Below are 22,672 nucleotides of genomic sequence, written 5' to 3'. Positions count from 1 at the left end.
GTGTCTCTGTGTGCGAGTGTCTCTGTGTGCGAGTGTCTCCGTGTGTCTCTGCGCGTCTCTGTGCGTGTGTCTCTCTGCGTGTCTCCGCGTCTCTGTGTGTGTCCGTGTGTCTGTCCGTGCGTGTCTCTGTGTGTGAGTGTCTCTGTGTGTGAGTGTCTCTGTGTGTGAGTGTCTCTGTGTGTGAGTGTCTCTGTGTGTGAGTGTCTCTGTGTGTGAGTGTCTCTGTGTGTGTGTCTCTGTGTGAGTGCGTCTGTCCGTGCGTGTCTCTGTGTGTGAGTGTCTCTGTGTGTGAGTGTCTCTGTGTGTGAGTGTCTCTGTGTGTGAGTGTCTCTGTGTGTCTCTGCGCATCTCTGTGCGTGCGTCTCTTTGCGTGCGTGTCTCTGCGTGTCTCCGCGTCTCTGTGTGTGTCCGTGTGTCTGTCCGCACGTACCCCAGGAAGGTGCCAGGCACGGTGATCTTGCGGTTGACCAGCGCCTTCATGATGCGCCCCACCAGCTCGTGCAAGGGTCCCGTCATCTCCATCTGCAGCTTGCCCTCAAACCGCTTAGCCAGCTCCTCCCTGCGCTCACGCACACACACACACAGGTACACACACACACACAGGTACACACACACACAGGTACACACACACACACAGTTACACACACACACACAGTTACACACACACAGGTACACACACACACACAGTTACACACACACACACAGGTACACACACACAGTTACACACACACACAGGTACACACACACACAGGTACACACACACAGGTACACACACACAGGTACACACACACACAGTTACACACACACACACAGGTACACACACACACACAGTTACACACACACACACAGTTACACACACACAGGTACACACACACACACAGTTACACACAGGTACACACACACAGGTACACACACACACAGGTACACACACACAGGTACACACACACAGGTGTACACACACACAGGTACACACACACACAGGTACACACACACACAGGTACACACACACACAGGTACACACACACACAGGTACACACACACAGGTACACACACACACAGGTACACACACACACAGGTACACACACACACAGTTACACACAGGTACACACACACACAGGTACACACACACACAGGTACACACACACACAGGTACACACACACACACACAGGTACACACACACACAAAGACAAAGATCCCCCATATAGCCTTAACAGACTGTAGGGGCAAGTGCTGTTAGCGAGCACCTATGAAGGCCGAAACGGTACTCGAGGGGGTGGGTGGCCAGCACCACGCCCGACCGCCTTTGTCTCCCCAGTGGCGATGTTTACACACCGCACCAGGTACTCATTTGAGGCTGAGTCGACCTAGGGGAGGCCCGGGACCGGTTCAGATAATCGTCACTGGTGTTGGCCGTGAGCGGGAATCGAACCCGGGTCGCCAGGTTCATAGTGCAGGGTAGCGCTAACCGCTACACTACCGCTCCCCACACACACACACACACAGGTACACACACACACACAGGTACACACACACACACAGGTACACACACACACACAGGTACACACAGTTACACACACACACAGGTACACACACACACAGGTACACACACACACAGGTACACACACACACAGGTACACACACAGGTACACACAGGTACACACACACACAGGTACACACACACACAGTTACACACACACACACAGGTACACACACACACAGGTACACACACACACAGGTACACACACACACAGGTACACACAGACAGGTATATACACACACAGGTACACACACACACACACACAGGTACACACACAGGTACACACACACACAGTTACACACACACAGGTACACACACACACACAGTTACACACACACAGGTACACACACACACACAGGTACACACACACACACAGGTACACACACACACAGGTACACATACACACAGTTAAACACACACACACACAGGTACACACACACACACAGTTACACACACACAGGTACACACACAGTTACATACACACACACAGGTACACACACACAGGTACACACACACACACACAGGTACACACACACACACAGGTACACACACACACAGGTACACACACACACACAGGTACACACACACACAGGTACACACACACACAGGTACACACACAGGTACACACACACACAGGTACACACACAGTTACACACACACACAGTTACACACACACAGGTACACACAGGTACACACACACACAGGTACACACACACACAGGTACACACACACACACAGGTACACACACACACACAGGTACACACACACACACAGGTACACACACACACAGTTACACACAGGTACACACACACACAGTTACACACAGGTACACACACACACAGGTACACACACACACACAGGTACACACACACACACAGGTACACACACATACACACACACACACACAGGTACACACACACAGGTACACACACACACAGGTACACACACAGGTACACACACACACAGGTACACACACACACAGGTACACACACAGGTACACACACACACACAGTTACACACACACACAGGTACACACACACACAGGTACACACACACACAGGTACACACACACACAGGTACACACAGACAGGTATATACACACACAGGTACACACACACACAGGTACACACACACAGGTACACACACACAGGTACACACACACACACACACAGTTACACACACACAGGTACACAAACACAGGTACACACACACACACACAGGTACACACACACACAGGTACACACACACAGGTACACACACACACAGGTACATACACACTGGTACACACACAGATACATACACACTGGTACACAAAGACAAAGATCCCCCGTATAGCCTTAACAGACTGTAGGGGCAAGTGCTGACACTGGTACACACACACTAGTACACACACACAGGTACACACACACACACAGTTACACACACACAGGTACACACACAGCTACATACACAGGTACACACACACAGCTGCATACACAGGTACACACACAGGTACACATGCATGTACACACACACATGTACACACACACAGGTACACACACACACACAGGTACACACACACACACATGTACACACACACAGGTACACACACACACACACAGGTACACACACACACACAGGTACACACACACACACGTACACACACACATGTACACACACACAGGTACACACACACAGGTACACACACACACAGGTACATACACACACAGGTACATACACACACAGCTACACACACACACACAGGTACACACACACACAGTTACATACACACACAGGTACACACACAGGTACACACACACACAGTTACATACACACACGTACACAGGTACACACACGTACACAGGTACACACACACACACAGGTACACACACACAGGTACACACACAGGTACACACACACACAGGTACACACACACACAGGTACACACACGTACACACACACACACACAGTTACACACACACACACAGGTACACACACACACAGGTACACACACACAGGTACACACACACAGGTACACACACACATGCACACACACACACACACATGCACACACACAGGTACACACACACACATGCACACACACAGGAACACACACACCGGTACACACACACAGGTACACACAGACAGGTACATACACACACGTACACACACAGGTACACACACAGGTACACACACAAGTACAGGTACACACACAAAGACAAAGCTCCCCCATATAGCCTGTAACAGACTGTAGGGGCAAGTGCTGTTAGTAGCGAGTAGCAGCAGCACCGCCTATGAAGGGGGTGGGTGGCCAGCACCACGCCCGGCCGCCTTTGTCTCCCCAGTGACGATGTTTACTACACACCGCACCAGGTACTCATTTGGAGGCTGAGTCGACCTAGGCGATGCCCAGGACCGGTTCAGATAATCGTCACCGGTGTTGGCCGTGAGCGGGAATCGAACTTGGGTCGCCAGGTTCGTAGTGCAGCGTAGCGCTAACCGCTGCACCACCACTCCCCACACACACTGGCACATAGTTATAAACAAACACACATACTGTGTGCGAGTATGAGAAAGTGGATGTACACGTGTGTGAGCGAGTATGTGAGTGTATAAGTGAGTGTATAAGTGAGTGAATGTGTGAGTGTGTGAGTGTATGAGTGAGTGTATGAGTGAGTATGTGAGTGTATGAGTGAGTGAATGAGTGTATGAGTGAGTGTATGAGTGTGTGAGTGTATGAGTGAGTGTATGAGTGAGTATGAGTGAGTGTATGAGTGATTGAGTGTATGAGTGAGTATGAGTGAGTGTTTGAGTGAGTGTATGAGTGACTGAGTGTATGAGTGTATGAGCGAGTGTATGAGCGAGTGAGTGTATGAGTGAGTGTATGACTGAGTGAATGAGTGAGTGAATGAGTGTATGAGTGAGTGTATGAGTGAGTGTATGAGTGAGTGTATGAGTGAGTGAGTGTATGAGTGAGTATGAGTGAGTGTATGAGTGACTGAGTGTATGAGTGTATGAGTGAGTGTATGAGTGAGTGTATGAGTGTATGAGTGAGTGTATGAGTGAGTGTATGAGTGAGTGTATGAGTGAGTGTATGAGTGAGTGAGTGTATGAGTATGAGTGAGTATGAATGACAGTATGAGTGAGTGTATGAGCGAGTGTATGAGTGTATGAGTGAGTGTATGAGTGAGTGTATGAGTGAATGAGTGTATGAGTGAGTGTATGAGCGAGTGTACGAGTGAATGAGTGTATGAGTGAGTGTATGAGCGAGTGTATGAGCGAGAGTATGAGCGAGTGTATGAGCGTGTGTATGAGAGAGTGTATGAGAGACTGAGTGTATGAATGAGTGTATGAGTGAGTGTATGAGTGAGTGTATGAGTGACTGTACGAGTGAATGAGTGTATGAGTGAGTGTATGAGTGAGTGTATGAGCGAGTGTATGAGCGAGTGTATGAGCGAGTGTATGAGCGAGTGTATGAGCGAGAGTATGAGCGAGTGTATGAGCGAGTGTATGAGCGAGTGTATGAGTGAGTGTATGAGTGAGTGTATGAGCGAGTGTATGAGTGAATGAGTGTATGAGTGAGAGTATGAGTGAGTGTATGAGCGAGTGTATGAGCGAGTGTATGAACGAGTGTATGAGTGAGTGTATGAGTGAGTGTATGAGTGAATGAGTGTATGAGTGAGTGTATGAGCGAGTGTATGAGTGAGAGTATGAGTGAGTGTATGAGCGAGTGCATGAGTGAGTGTATGAGCGAGTGTATGAGTGAGTGAATGAGTGAGTGTATGAGTGACTAAGTGTATGAGCGAGTGCATGAGTGAGTGTATGAGCGAGTGCATGAGCGAGTGCATGAGCGAGAGTATGAGTGAGAGTATGAGCGAGTGTATGAGCGAGTGTATGAGTGAGTGTATGAGCGAGTGCATGAGTGAGTGCATGAGTGAGTGTATGAGTGACTAAGTGTATGAGCGAGTGCATGAGTGAGTGTATGAGCGAGTGCATGAGCGAGAGTATGAGTGAGAGTATGAGCGAGTGTATGAGCGAGTGTATGAGCGAGTGTATGAGTGAGAGTATGAGTGAGTGTATGAGCGAGTGTATGAGTGAGAGTATGAGTGAGTGTATGAGCGAGTACATGAGCGAGTGTATGGATGAGTGTATGAGCGAGTGCATGAGCGAGTGCATGAGTGAGTGTATGAGTGAGTGTATGAGTGACTAAGTGTATGAGCGAGTGCATGAGTGAGTGTATGAGTGAGTATATGAGCGAGTGTATGAGCGAGTGCATGAGCGAGTGTATGAGTGAGAGTATGAGTGAGTGTATGAGCGAGTTTATGAGCGAGTGTATGAGCGAGTGCATGAGTGAGTGCATGAGCGAGTGCATGAGCGAGTGTATGAGCGAGTGCATGAGCGAGTGCATGAGCGAGTGCATGAGCGAGTGTATGAGCGAGTGTATGAGCGAGTGTATGAGTGACTGAGTGTATGAGTGAGTGTATGAGTGAGTGTATGAGCGAGTGTATGAGCGAGTGTATGAGCGAGTGTATGAGCGAGTGTATGGGTGTATGAGCGAGTGCATGAGCGAGTGTATGAGCGAGTGCATGAGCGAGTGTATGGATGTACACGTACTCGGACATGCTAATGGTGAGTGTGTCGGTCTCGTCTTTGCTGAAGAGCAGGATAAGGAAGTGGTACCGAGTCTGCCCCTGTTTGATTGGCGGGTCCAGACTCACCTGCAAAGATAAAGGCAAAGGTTCGCCATGTAGCCTTTAACAGACTGTAGGGGCAAGTGCTGTTAGTAGCGAGTAGCAGCAATAGCAGCGCCTATAACCACACAAAGGTCCCCCGTGTAGCCTCTAACAGACTGTAGGGGCAAGTGCTGTTAGTAGCGAGTAGCAGCAGCAGCACCTATGAAGGCTGCCGACACTGAGGTATACACAGAGGGGGTGGGTGGCCAGCACCACCACCTCCATCGCCCCCTTCACCACCACCACCACCGCCACCTCCACCACCACCTCCATCGCCCCCTTCACCACCACCTCCATATCCCCCTTCACCACCACCTCCATATCCCCCACCACCACCACCTCCATCGCCCCCTTCACCACCACCTTCACCACCACCACCTCCATCGCCCCCTTCACCACCACCACCACCACCATCTCCCCCTTCACCACCACCTCCATATCCCCCATCACCACCACCTCCATATCCCCCATCACCACCACCACCACCACCTCCCCCATCACCACCACCACCACCATCTCCCCCATCACCACCACCACCACCATCTCCCCCATCACCACCACCACCACCATCTCCCCCATCACCAACTCCACCACCATCTCCCCCATCACCACCACCACCATCTCCCCCATCGTTCACCACAAAGAAGATCTGCCGCTGGTCCTTGTGCGGCAGCAGGAAGAGACGCAGGACGGTGGTGTAGGGGATCTCTACCCCTCTCTCTCCTCCTCCTCCATCTCCCTCACCAACTACACCACCATCACCTCCTTCTCAACCACCACCACCTCCTCCTCCATCTCCCTCACCACCTCCACCACCATCACCTCCTTCTCCACCACCATCACCTCCTCCTCCATCTCCCTCACCAACTACACCACCATCACCATCACCTCCTTCTCCACCATCATCACCTCCTCCATCTCCCTCACCAACTACACCATCATCACCTCCTTCTCCACCACCACCACCACCACCACCATCTCCACCACCACCACCTCCACCATCTCCCCCGCCGCTCACCACAAAGAAGATCTGCCGCTGGTCCTTGTGCGGCAGCAGGAAGAGACGCAGGACGGTGGTGTAGGGGGTCTCTACCCCTCTCTCTCTCCTCCTCCATCTCCCTCACCAACTACACCACCATCACCTCCTTCTCCACCACCACCACCTCCTCCTCCATCTCCACCACCACCACCATCACCTCCTTCTCCACCATCACCACCTCCTCCTCCATCTCCACCACCACCACCACCATCACCTCCTTCTCCACCATCATCACCTCCTCCATCTCCCTCACCAACTACACCACCATCACCATCACCTCCTTCTCCACCATCATCACATCCTCCATCTCCCTCACCAACTACACCACCATCACCTCCACCACCATCACCTCCTCCTCCATCTCCCTCACCAACTACACCACCATCACCTCCTCCTCCATCTTCCTCACCAACTACACCACCATCACCATCACCTCCTTCTCCACCATCATCACCTCCTCCTCCATCTCCCTCACCACCTCCCCCACCACCACCATCTCCCCCGCCGCTCACCACAAAGAAGATCTGCCGCTGGTCCTTGTGCGGCAGCAGGAAGAGACGCAGGACGGTGGTGTAGGGGATCTCTACCCCTCTCTCTCCTCCTCCTCCATCTCCCTCACCAACTACACCACCATCACCTCCTTCTCAACCACCACCACCTCCTCCTCCATCTCCCTCACCACCTCCACCACCATCACCTCCTTCTCCACCACCATCACCTCCTCCTCCATCTCCCTCACCAACTACACCACCATCACCATCACCTCCTTCTCCACCATCATCACCTCCTCCATCTCCCTCACCAACTACACCACCATCACCTCCACCACCATCACCTCCTCCTCCATCTCCCTCACCAACTACACCACCATCACCTCCTTCTCCACCACCACCACCTCCTCCTCCATCTCCACCACCACCACCACCATCACCTCCTTCTCCACCATCATCACCTCCTCCATCTCCCTCACCAACTACACCACCATCACCATCACCTCCTTCTCCACCATCATCACATCCTCCATCTCCCTCACCAACTACACCACCATCACCTCCACCACCATCACCTCCTCCTCCATCTCCCTCACCAACTACACCACCATCACCTCCTCCTCCATCTTCCTCACCAACTACACCACCATCACCATCACCTCCTTCTCCACCATCATCACCTCCTCCTCCATCTCCCTCACCACCTCCCCCACCACCACCATCTCCCCCGCCGCTCACCACAAAGAAGATCTGCCGCTGGTCCTTGTGCGGCAGCAGGAAGAGACGCAGGACGGTGGTGTAGGGGGTCTCTACCCCTCTCTCTCTCCTCCTCCATCTCCCTCACCAACTACACCACCATCACCTCCTTCTCCACCACCACCACCTCCTCCTCCATCTCCACCACCACCACCATCACCTCCTTCTCCACCATCACCACCTCCTCCTCCATCTCCACCACCACCACCACCATCACCTCCTTCTCCACCATCATCACCTCCTCCATCTCCCTCACCAACTACACCACCATCACCATCACCTCCTTCTCCACCATCATCACATCCTCCATCTCCCTCACCAACTACACCACCATCACCTCCACCACCATCACCTCCTCCTCCATCTCCCTCACCAACTACACCACCATCACCTCCTCCTCCATCTTCCTCACCAACTACACCACCATCACCATCACCTCCTTCTCCACCATCATCACCTCCTCCTCCATCTCCCTCACCACCTCCCCCACCACCACCATCTCCCCCGCCGCTCACCACAAAGAAGATCTGCCGCTGGTCCTTGTGCGGCAGCAGGAAGAGACGCAGGACGGTGGTGTAGGGGATCTTGTAGTCGAAGGTTTTGCCGTGCAGGTGCAGGAAGCTGGGGTAGATGCGGATGTCGTAGCGGCCGCGCGGGGTGAGGCACTGGAGTTCGCGGAAGATGCACAGAGCGTCGCCCGTCGCCTGGATCACGTCCGCCTTGGACAGCACGCTCTGGGAGAACACCTGGCACCGACACCGTCAGCAACATCGTCAGCATCATCGTCAACAACAAAACAAAGTCATTAACATCGTCGTCAACATCGTCAGCATCGTCAGCATCGTCAACATCATCGTCAACATCGTCATCAACAGCGTCAACAGCAAAACAAAGTCATTGACATCATCATCAACATCATCATCGTCAGCATCGTCAGCATCGTCAGCATCGTCAGCATCGTCAGCATCGTCAACATCATCGTCAACAGCGTCAACAGCAAAACAAAGTCATTGACATCATCATCAACATCATTGTCAACATCATCAACATCGTCAGCATCGTCAGCATCGTCAACATCATCGTCAACAGCGTCAACAGCAAAACAAAGTCATTGACATCATCATCAACATCATTGTCAACATCATCAACATCGTCAGCATCGTCAGCATCGTCAGCATCGTCAGCATCGTCAACATCGTCAACAGCGTCAACAGCAAAACAAAGTCATTGACATCATCATCAACATCAACATCATCGTCAACATCGTCAGCAGCGTCAGCATCGTCAGCATCGTCAGCATCGTCAACATCATCGTCAACAGCGTCAACAACAAAACAAAGTCATTGACATCATCATCAACATCATCGTCAACATCGTCAGCTTCGTCAACATCGTCAACATCGTCAGCAGCGTCAGCATCGTCAACAGCAAAACAAAGTCATTGACATCATCATCAACATCATCGTCAGCATCGTCAACAGCAAAACAAGGGCATTGACATCATCATCAACATCATCATCGTTATCATCATCAACATCATCATCCATATCAGTCATCAACATCATCATCGTTATCAGTCATCAACATCGTCAACAGCAAAAGTCATTGACATCATCAACATCATCATTATCAGTCATCAACATCACCGACATCGTCGTCATCATCGACTTCACAACCACCTCCACTGTGACCTCACCAATCACCACCACCACCATCATTATCACCACCATCATAATCACCACCATCATTATCACCACCACCATCATTATCACCACCACCATCATTATCACCATCACCACCATCATTATCACCACCATCATTATCACCACCACCACCATTATCACCATCACCACCACCATCATTATCACCACCACCATCATTATCACCATCACCACCATCATTATCACCACCGCCACCATCATTATCACCACCACCACCACCATCATTATCACCACCACCACCATTATCACCACCACCACCATTATCACCACCACCACCATTATCACCACCACCACCATTATCACCACCACCACCATCATCATCATCACCACCACCATCATTATCACCACCACCATCATTATCACCACTACCATTATCACCACCACCACCACCATTATCACCACCACCATTATCACCACCACCATTATCACCACCACCATTATCACCACCACCACCACCATTATCACCATCACCACCATCATTATCACCATAACCACCATCATTATCACCATCACCACCATCATTATCACCATCACCACCACCATCATTATCACCATCACCACCACCATCATCATCACCATCACCACCACCATCACCACCAGCATCACCACCACCATCACCACCACCATCACCACCACCACCACCACCATCACCATCATTATCACCATCACCACCACCATCATCATTATCACCATCACCACCACCATTATCATCATCACCATCATTATCATCAACACCACCACCATCATTATCACCATCAACACCACCATCATCACAACCATTATCATTATCACCATCACCACCACCATCATTATCATCATCACCACCACCACCATCATTATCACCATCACCACCACCATCATTATCATCATCACCACCACCATCATTATCACCATCACCACTACCACCACCACCATCATTATCACCATCACCACCACCATCATTATCACCATCACCACCACCATCATCATTATCACCATCACCACCCCCACCACCCTCACCCCCACCACCCTCACCACCACCACCCTCACCACCACCACCACCCTCACCACCACCACCCTCACCACCACCACCCTCACCACCACCACCCTCACCACCACCACCACCACCCTCACCACCACCACCCTCACCACCACCACCCTCACCACCACCACCCTCACCCTCACCACCACCGCCCTCACCACCACCGCCCTCACCACCACCACCCTCACCACCACCCTCACCACCACCACCACCCTCACCACCACCCTCACCACCACCACCACCACCCTCACCACCACCCTCACCACCACCCTCACCACCACCCTCACCACCACCACCCTCACCACCACCCTCACCGCCACCACCACCACCCTCACCACCCTCACCCTCACCACCACCCTCACCACCACCCTCACCACCACCCTCACTCACCTCCACAGCGTCCGCCCCTCCCTCCTGGCCGGGAGGCACGTAGAAGCGCACCTCCATGAGGGAGACATATGCATCATCGTTCTGGTGGAACTCCAGCGTCACCTCCCTCACCCTCACCACCCTCACCCTCACCACCACCACCACCCTCACCACCACCACCCTTACCACCACATCATCTCCACCCTCACCACCATCACCACCACCCTCACCCTCACCTCCACCCTCACCTCCTCTCACTCACCACCACCACCCTCACCACCACCACCCTCACCACCACCCTCACCTCCTCTCACTCACCACCACCACCCTCACCTCCACCCTCACCTCCACCCTCACCTCCTCTCACTCACCACCACCACCCTCACCACCATCACCACCACCCTTACCACCACCCTCACCACCACCATCACCACCACCCTCACCACCACCACCACCCTCACCACCCTCACCACCCTCACCACCACCCTCACTCACCTCCACAGCGTCCGCCTCTCCCTCCTGGCCGGGAGGCACGTAGAAGCGCACCTCCATGAGGGAGACATCTGCATCATCGTTCTGGTGGAACTCCAGCGTCACCTCCCTCACCACCCTCACCACCATCACCACCACCACCACCCTCACCTCCACCCTCACCTCCACCCTCACCTCCACCCTCACCTCCACCCTCACCTCCACCCTCACCTCCTCTCACTCACCACCACCACCACCACCCTCACCACCACCATCCTCACCACCACCACCACCCTCACCACCACCATCCTCACCACCACCACCACCCTCACCCTCACCACCACCACCACCACCCTCACCCTCACCACCACCCTCACCCTCACCTCCACCCTCACCACCCTCACCACCACCACCACCCTTACCACCACCACCCTTACCACCACATCATCTCCACCCTCACCACCACCCTCACCACCACCACCACCACCTCCACCCTCACCACCCTCACCACCCTCACCACCACCACCCTCACCACCTCCCACTCACCTCCACAGCATCCGCCCCTCCCTCCTGGCCGGGAGGCACGTAGAAGCGCACCTCCATGAGGGAGACATCTGTGTCGTCGTTCTGGTGGAACTCCAGCGTCACCTCCCTCACCACCCTCACCACCACCCTCACCACCACCACCCTCACCACCTCCCACTCACCTCCACAGCGTCCGCCCCTCCCTCCTGGCCGGGAGGCACGTAGAAGCGCACCTCCATGAGGGAGACATATGCATCATCGTTCTGGTGGAACTCCAGCGTCACCTCCCTCACCACCCTCACCACCACCCTCACCACCACCACCCTCACCACCTCCCACTCACCTCCACAGCGTCCGCCCCTCCCTCCTGGCCGGGAGGCACGTAGAAGCGCACCTCCATGAGGGAGACATCTGTGTCGTCGTTCTGGTGGAACTCCAGCGTCACCTCGTTCTTGCCGGTGGCGCACTGCGACACCGTGCCCAGCGGGATCTCAAACGAGGTGACGTCACCCACGTCAAACGACAGCAGCTGGCCTGGAGCCGCGACGAGGTGAGGGGGAGGAGGAGGTGAGTGACAGACAGAGGAGGTGAGAGACAGACAGAGGAGGTGAGTGACAGACAGAGGAGGTGAGAGACAGAGGAGGTGAGTGACAGACAGAGGAGGTGAGAGACAGAGGAGGTGAGTGACAGACAGAGGAGGTGAGTGACAGACAGAGGAGGTGAGAGACGGGGAGAGGAGGTGAGCGACAGACAGAGGAGGTGAGTGACAGACAGACGAGGTGAGTGACAGACAGAGGAGGTGACAGACAGAGGAGGTGAGTGACAGACAGAGGAGGTGAGGGACAGACAGAGGTGAGACAGAAGAGGTGAGTGACAGACAGAGGAGGTGAGTGACAGACAGAGGAGGTGAGTGACAGACAGAGGAGGTGAGTGACAGAGGAGGTGAGTGACAGACAGAGGAGGTGAGTGACAGACAGAGGAGGTGAGGGACAGACAGAGGAGGTGAGTGGCAGACAGAGGAGGTGACAGAGGAGGTGAGTGGCAGACAGAAGAGGTGAGTGGCAGACAGAGGAGGTGAGAGACGGGGAGAGGAGGTGAGTGACAGACAGACGAGGTGAGTGACAGACAGAGGAGGTGAGAGACAGACAGAGGAGGTGAGTGGCAGACAGAGGAGGTGACAGACAGAGGAGGTGACAGACAGACAGAGGAGGTGAGTGGCAGACAGAGGAGGTGAGTGACAGACAGAGGAGGTGAGTGGCAGACAGAGGAGGTGAGTGACAGACAGAGGAGGTGACAGACAGAGGAGGTGACAGACAGAGGAGGTGACAGACAGAGGAGGTGAGTGACAGACAGAGGAGGTGAGGGACAGACAGAGGAGGTGAGTGACAGAGGAGGTGAGTGACAGACAGAGGAGGTGAGGGACAGACAGACGAGGTGAGTGACAGACAGAGGAGGTGAGGGAGAGACAGAGGAGGTGAGTGACAGAGGAGGTGAGTGACAGACAGAGGAGGTGACAGACAGACAGAGGAGGTGAGTGACAGACAGAGGAGGTGAGTGACAGACAGAGGAGGTGAGTGACAGACAGAGGAGGTGAGTGACAGAGGAGGTGAGTGACAGACAGAGGAGGTGAGTGACAGACAGACGAGGTGAGTGACAGACAGAGGAGGTGACAGACAGAGGAGGTGAGTGACAGACAGACGAGGTGAGTGACAGACAGAGGAGGTGAGAGACAGACAGAGGAGGTGACAGACAGACAGAGGAGGTGAGTGACAGACAGAGGAGGTGAGTGACAGACAGAGGAGGTGAGGGACAGACAGAGGAGGTGAGTGACAGACAGAGGAGGTGAGTGACAGAGGAGGTGAGTGACAGACAGAGGAGGTGACAGAGGAGGTGAGTGACAGACAGAGGAGGTGACAGACAGAGGAGGTGAGTGACAGACAGAGGAGGTGAGTGACAGACAGAGGAGGTGACAGAGGAGGTGAGTGACAGACAGAGGAGGTGAGTGACAGACAGAGGAGGTGACAGACAGAGGAGGTGAGTGACAGACAGAGGAGGTGAGTGACAGAGGAGGTGAGTGACAGACAGAGGAGGTGAGTGACAGACAGAGGAGGTGACAGACAGAGGAGGTGAGTGACAGACAGAGGAGGTGAGTGACAGAGGAGGTGAGTGACAGACAGAGGAGGTGACAGACAGAGGAGGTGAGGGACAGACAGAGGAGGTGAGTGACAGACAGAGGAGGTGAGTGACAGACAGAGGAGGTGAGTGACAGACAGAGGAGGTGAGGGACAGACAGAGGAGGTGAGTGACAGACAGAGGAGGTGAGTGACAGAGGAGGTGAGTGACAGACAGAGGAGGTGAGGGACAGAGGAGGTGAGTGACAGACAGAGGAGGTGAGTGACAGACAGAGGAGGTGAGTGACAGAGGAGGTGAGTGACAGACAGAGGAGGTGAGTGACAGACAGAGGAGGTGAGTGACAGAGGAGGTGAGTGACAGACAGAGGAGGTGAGTGACAGACAGAGGAGGTGAGTGACAGAGGAGGTGAGTGACAGACAGAGGAGGTGACAGACAGAGGAGGTGAGTGACAGAGGAGGTGAGTGACAGACAGAGGAGGTGACAGACAGAGGAGGTGAGTGACAGAGGAGGTGAGTGATAGACAGAGGAGGTGACAGACAGACAGAGGTGGTGAGGGACAGACAGAGGAGGTGAGGGACAGACAGAGGAGGTGAGTGACAGACAGAGGAGGTGAGGGACAGACAGAGGAGGTGAGTGACAGAGGAGGTGAGTGACAGACAGAGGAGGTGAGGGACAGACAGAGGAGGTGAGTGACAGACAGAGGAGGTGACAGACAGAGGAGGTGAGTGACAGACAGAGGAGGTGAGTGACAGACAGACGAGGTGAGTGACAGACAGAGGAGGTGAGTGACAGACAGAGGAGGTGAGTGACAGACAGACGAGGTGAGTGACAGACAGAGGAGGTGAGTGACAGACAGAGGAGGTGAGGGACAGACAGAGGAGGTGAGGGACAGACAGAGGAGGTGACAGACAGAGGAGGTGAGTGACAGACAGAGGAGGTGACAGACAGAGGAGGTGAGAGACAGACAGAGGAGGTGACAGACAGACAGAGGAGGTGAGTGACAGACAGAGGAGGTGAGTGACAGACAGAGGAGGTGAGCTGTTAAGGAGGTGACAGGAGGCCAGCACTTGCCCCAAGAGGCTGTGGTGGCTATATGGGGGACCTGTCTTTGTTTAACGTGAAGCGTGTGTGATGAAGACGACGACGATGATGCTGTTGGTGATGATGATGTGATGACACTCTTGTGATCAATAAAATCATCGTCGTCATGAAGATCATCGCCACCACCACCATCAACACCATCATCATCACGACCATCATCACCATCATCACCATCACCACCTCCATCACTGCCACCACCATCACCATCATCACCATCATCACCATCATCACCATCATCACCGCCTCAATCATCATCACCACCATCACCACCACCATCACCACCACCATCACCACCACCATCACCACCACCATCACCACCACCATCATCACCACCATCACCACCATCACCACCACCATCACCACCACCCCCACCACCATCACCACCACCATCACCACCATCACCACCACCACCATCATCACCACCACCACCATCATCACCACCACCATCACCACCATCATCACCACCACCACCATCACCTGCGAATTTCACGGAGCCCCAGTTCCACCCCTTGACACAAAGCTCCTTCTGCTGCAGCTCCAACTTGTAGTGAGTTCTAAAGAAGACTGCCAGTTTCTCAAACTCCTACTCACAGAGACACGGGGAGAGACACAGAGACACGAGGAGAGAGACAGAGACACGGGGAGAGAGACAGAGACACGGGGAGGGAGAGAAGTGAGTTTTAAAGAAGACTGCCAACTTGTCAAACTCCTACTCACAGAGACACGGGGAGAGAGACAGAGACACAGAGACACGGGGAGAGAGACAGAGACACGGGGAGACACACCATGCCTCACACTCACCCTGTCACACTCACCCTGTCACACTCACCCTGTCACACTCACCCTGTCACACTCACCCTGTCACGATCACCCTGTCACGATCACCCTGTCACACTCACCCTGTCACACTCACCCTGTCACGATCACCCTGCCACACTCACCCTGTCACACTCACCCTGTCACACTCACCCTGTCACGATCACCCTGTCACACTCACCCTGTCACACTCACCCTGTCACACTCACCCTGTCACGATCACCCTGTCACACTCACCCTGTCAGACTCACCCTGTCACACTCACCCTGTCACACTCACCCTGTCACACTCACCCTGTCACACTCACCCTGTCACGATCACCCTGTCACACTCACCCTGTCACACTCACCCTGTCACGCTCACCCTGTCACGCTCACCCTGTCACGCTCACCCTGTCACGATCACCCTGTCACACTCACCCTGTCACACTCACCCTGTCACACTCACCCTGTCACGATCACCCTGTCACGATCACCCTGTCACAATCACCCTGTCACACTCACCCTGTCACACTCACCCTGTCACACTCACCCTGTCACACTCACCCTGTCACACTCACCCTGTCACGCTCACCCTGTCACGCTCACCCTGTCACGCTCACCCTGTCACACTCACCCTGTCACGCTCACCCTGTCACGCTCACCCTGTCACACTCACCCTGTCACACTCACCCTGTCACACTCACCCTGTCACACTCACCCTGTCACACTCACCCTGTCACACTCACCCTGTCACACTCACCCTGTCACACTCACCCTGTCACACTCACCCTGTCACACTCACCCTGTCACACTCACCCTGTCACACTCACCCTGTCACACTCACCCTGTCACGATCACCCTGTCACGATCACCCTGTCACGATCACCCTGTCACGCTCACCCTGTCACGATCACCCTGTCACACTCACCTTGTCACACTCACCCTGTCACACTCACCCTGTCACACTCACCCTGTCACGATCACGCTGTCACACTCACCCTGTCACACTCACCCTGTCACACTCACCCTGTCACACTCACCCTGTCACACTCACCCTGTCACACTCACCCTGTCACACTCACCCTGTCACGCTCACCCTGTCACGCTCACCCTGTCACGCTCACCCTGTCACGCTCACCCTGTCACGCTCACCCTGTCACACTCACCCTGTCACGATCACCCTGTCACGATCACCCTGTCACGATCACCCTGTCACGATCACCCTGTCACACTCACCCTGTCACACTCACCCTGTCACGATCACCCTGTCACACTCACCCCGTCACGATCACCCCGTCACACTCACCCTGTCACGATCACGCTGTCACACTCACCCTGTCACACTCACGCTGTCACGCTCACCCTGTCACACTCACCCTGTCACACTCACCCTGTCACACTCACCCTGTCACGATCACCCTGTCACACTCACCCTGTCACACTCACCCTGTCACACTCACCCTGTCACGCTCACCCCGTCACACTCACCCCGTCACACTCACCCAGTCACACTCACCCTGTCACGATCACCCTGTCACACTCACCCTGTCACGATCACCCTGTCACACTCACCCTGTCACGATCACCCTGTCACACTCACCCTGTCACACTCACCCTGTTACACTCACCCTGTCACACTCACCCTGTCACACTCACCCTGTCACACTCACCCTGTCACGCTCACCCTGTCACGCTCACCCTGTCACACTCACCCTGCCACACTCACCCTGTCACGATCACCCTGTCACACTCACCCTGTCACGATCACCCTGTCACGATCACCCTGTCACACTCACCCTGTCACGATCACCCTGTCACGATCACCCTGTCACACTCACCCTGTCACACTCACCCTGTCACACTCACCCTGTCACACTCACCCTGTCACACTCACCCCGTCACACTCACCCCGTCACACTCACCCCGTCACACTCACCCCGTCACACTCACCCCGTCACACTCACCCCGTCACACTCACCCTGTCACACTCACCCTGTCACACTCACCCTGTCACACTCACCCTGTCACGATCACCCTGTCACGCTCACCCTGTCACGATCACCCTGTCACGATCACGCTGTCACGATCACCCTGTCACGATCACCCTGTCACACTCACCCTGTCACACTCACCCTGTCACACTCACCCTGTCACACTCACCCTGTCACGATCACCCTGTCACGCTCACCCTGTCACGATCACCCTGTCACGATCACCCTGTCACGATCACCCTGCCACACTCACCCTGTCACACTCACCCTGTCACACTCACCCTGTCACGATCACCCTGTCACGCTCACCCTGTCACACTCACCCTGTCACACTCACCCTGTCACACTCACCCTGTCACACTCACCCTGTCACACTCACCCTGTCACACTCACCCTGTCACACTCACCCTGTCACACTCACCCTGTCACACTCACCCTGTCACACTCACCCTGTCACACTCACCCTGTCACACTCACCCTGTCACACTCACCCTGTCACACTCACCCTGTCACACTCACCCTGTCACACTCACCCTGTCACACTCACCCTGTCACACTCACCCTGTCACACTCACCCTGTCACGCTCACCCTGTCACACTCACCCTGTCACGCTCACCCTGTCACACTCACCCTGTCACGATCACCCTGTCACAATCACCCTGTCACGATCACCCTGTCACGCTCACCCTGTCACGCTCACCCTGTCACACTCACCCTGTCACACTCACCCTGTCACGATCACCCTGTCACAATCACCCTGTCACACTCACCCTGTCACACTCACCCTGTCACACTCACCCTGTCACGCTCACCCTGTCACACTCACCCTGTCACGCTCACCCTGTCACACTCACCCTGTCACGCTCACCCTGTCACACTCACCCTGTCACGATCACCCTGTCACAATCACCCTGTCACACTCACCCTGTCACACTCACCCTGTCACGATCACCCTGTCACACTCACCCTGTCACACTCACCCTGTCACGATCACCCTGTCACGATCACCCTGTCACGATCACCCTGTCACGATCACCCTGTCACACTCACCCTGTCACACTCACCCTGTCACACTCACCCTGTCACACTCACCCTGTCACACTCACCCTGTCACACTCACCCTGTCACACTCACCCCGTCACGATCACCCTGTCACACTCACCCTGTCACACTCACCCTGTCACACTCACCCTGTCACACTCACCCTGTCACACTCACCCTGTCACACTCACCCTGTCACGATCACCCTGTCACGCTCACCCTGTCACGATCACCCTGTCACGATCACGCTGTCACGATCACCCTGTCACGATCACCCTGCCACACTCACCCTGTCACACTCACCCTGTCACACTCACCCTGTCACGATCACCCTGTCACACTCACCCTGCCACACTCACCCTGTCACACTCACCCTGTCACACTCACCCTGTCACACTCACCCTGTCACGCTCACCCTGTCACGCTCACCCTGTCACGCTCACCCTGTCACGCTCACCCTGTCACGCTCACCCTGTCACACTCACCCTGTCACACTCACCCTGTCACACTCACCCTGTCACACTCACCCTGTCACACTCACCCTGTCACACTCACCCTGTCACACTCACCCTGTCACACTCACCCTGTCACGATCACCCTGTCACGCTCACCCTGTCACGATCACCCTGTCACGATCACCCTGTCACGATCACCCTGCCACACTCACCCTGTCACACTCACCCTGTCACACTCACCCTGTCACGATCACCCTGTCACACTCACCCTGCCACACTCACCCTGTCACACTCACCCTGTCACACTCACCCTGTCACGATCACCCTGTCACACTCACCCTGCCACACTCACCCTGTCACACTCACCCTGTCACACTCACCCTGTCACACTCACCCTGTCACACTCACCCTGTCACACTCACCCTGTCACGATCACCCTGTCACGCTCACCCTGTCACGCTCACCCTGTCACGCTCACCCTGTCACGCTCACCCTGTCACGCTCACCCTGTCACACTCACCCTGTCACACTCACCCTGTCACGCTCACCCTGTCACACTCACCCTGTCACGATCACCCTGTCACACTCACCCTGTCACGATCACCCTGTCACGATCACCCTGTCACACTCACCCTGTCACACTCACCCTGTCACGATCACCCTGTCACGCTCACCCTGTCACGCTCACCCTGTCACACTCACCCTGTCACACTCACCCTGTCACACTCACCCTGTCACGATCACCCTGTTACGCTCACCCTGTCACGATCACCCTGTCACACTCACCCTGTCACACTCACCCCGTCACGATCACCCTGTCACACTCACCCTGTCACGATCACCCTGTCACACTCACCCTGTCACGATCACCCTGTCACACTCACCCTGTCACACTCACCCTGTCACACTCACCCTGTCACACTCACCCTGTCACACTCACCCTGTCACACTCACCCTGTCACACTCACCCTGTCACACTCACCCTGTCACACTCACCCTGTCACACTCACCCTGTCACACTCACCCTGTCACGATCACCCTGTCACGCTCACCCTGTCACACTCACCCTGTCACACTCACCCTGTCACACTCACCCTGTCACGCTCACCCTGTCACGCTCACCCTGTCACGCTCACCCTGTCACGCTCACCCTGTCACACTCACCCTGTCACACTCACCCTGTCACACTCACCCTGTCACGATCACCCTGTCACACTCACCCTGTCACACTCACCCTGTCACACTCACCCTGTCACACTCACCCTGTCACACTCACCCTGTCACACTCACCCTGTCACGCTCACCCTGTCACGCTCACCCTGTCACGCTCACCCTGTCACACTCACCCTGTCACACTCACCCTGTCACACTCACCCTGTCACGCTCACCCTGTCACACTCACCCTGTCACGCTCACCCTGTCACGCTCACCCTGTCACACTCACCCTGTCACACTCACCCTGTCACACTCACCCTGTCACACTCACCCTGTCACACTCACCCTGTCACACTCACCCTGTCACACTCACCCCGTCACACTCACCCTGTCACGATCACGCTGTCACACTCACCCTGTCACACTCACGCTGTCACGCTCACCCTGTCACACTCACCCTGTCACACTCACCCTGTCACACTCACCCTGTCACGATCACCCTGTCACACTCACCCTGTCACACTCACCCTGTCACACTCACCCTGTCACGCTCACCCCGTCACACTCACCCCGTCACACTCACCCAGTCACACTCACCCTGTCACGATCACCCTGTCACACTCACCCTGTCACGATCACCCTGTCACACTCACCCTGTCACGATCACCCTGTCACACTCACCCTGTCACACTCACCCTGTCACACTCACCCTGTCACACTCACCCTGTCACGCTCACCCTGTCACGCTCACCCTGTCACGCTCACCCTGTCACACTCACCCTGCCACACTCACCCTGTCACGATCACCCTGTCACACTCACCCTGTCACGATCACCCTGTCACGATCACCCTGTCACACTCACCCTGTCACGATCACCCTGTCACGATCACCCTGTCACACTCACCCTGTCACACTCACCCTGTCACACTCACCCTGTCACACTCACCCTGTCACACTCACCCCGTCACACTCACCCCGTCACACTCACCCCGTCACACTCACCCCGTCACACTCACCCCGTCACACTCACCCCGTCACACTCACCCTGTCACACTCACCCTGTCACACTCACCCTGTCACACTCACCCTGTCACGATCACCCTGTCACGCTCACCCTGTCACGATCACCCTGTCACGATCACGCTGTCACGATCACCCTGTCACGATCACCCTGTCACACTCACCCTGTCACACTCACCCTGTCACACTCACCCTGTCACGATCACCCTGTCACGCTCACCCTGTCACGATCACCCTGTCACGATCACCCTGTCACGATCACCCTGCCACACTCACCCTGTCACACTCACCCTGTCACACTCACCCTGTCACGATCACCCTGTCACGCTCACCC

The 22,672-nt window shown here is 54.9% G+C and overlaps 1 protein-coding gene across 5 annotated transcripts in view; it reads right to left on the bottom strand.

The window, feature by feature from the left end:
• The window catches only part of SSRP1 (structure specific recognition protein 1), an 82,272-nt gene that overhangs the window by 42,810 nt on the left and 16,790 nt on the right, over positions 1-22,672 (bottom strand). For all 5 annotated transcript variants that reach the window (XM_076056689.1, XM_076056691.1, XM_076056690.1 and 2 more), the window contains 5 exons: positions 16,355-16,460; positions 12,987-13,177; positions 9,052-9,282; positions 6,132-6,235; positions 431-559 (listed from right to left, as the gene is read on the bottom strand). In XM_076056689.1, coding sequence (XP_075912804.1) covers positions 431-559; positions 6,132-6,235; positions 9,052-9,282; positions 12,987-13,177; positions 16,355-16,460 — 761 coding nt within the window. The remainder of the gene's footprint in view (positions 1-430; positions 560-6,131; positions 6,236-9,051; positions 9,283-12,986; positions 13,178-16,354; positions 16,461-22,672) is intronic.

This window comes from Petromyzon marinus, chromosome 77, assembly GCF_048934315.1.
Source record: "Petromyzon marinus isolate PM22_M1 ecotype Great Lakes invasive population chromosome 77, UKy_Petmar_22M1.pri1.0, whole genome shotgun sequence".
Classification (NCBI taxonomy): domain Eukaryota; kingdom Metazoa; phylum Chordata; class Hyperoartia; order Petromyzontiformes; family Petromyzontidae; genus Petromyzon; species Petromyzon marinus.
The sequence above is the reverse complement of the archived record's forward strand: the minus strand, read 5'-3'. Positions and strand labels throughout refer to the sequence as shown.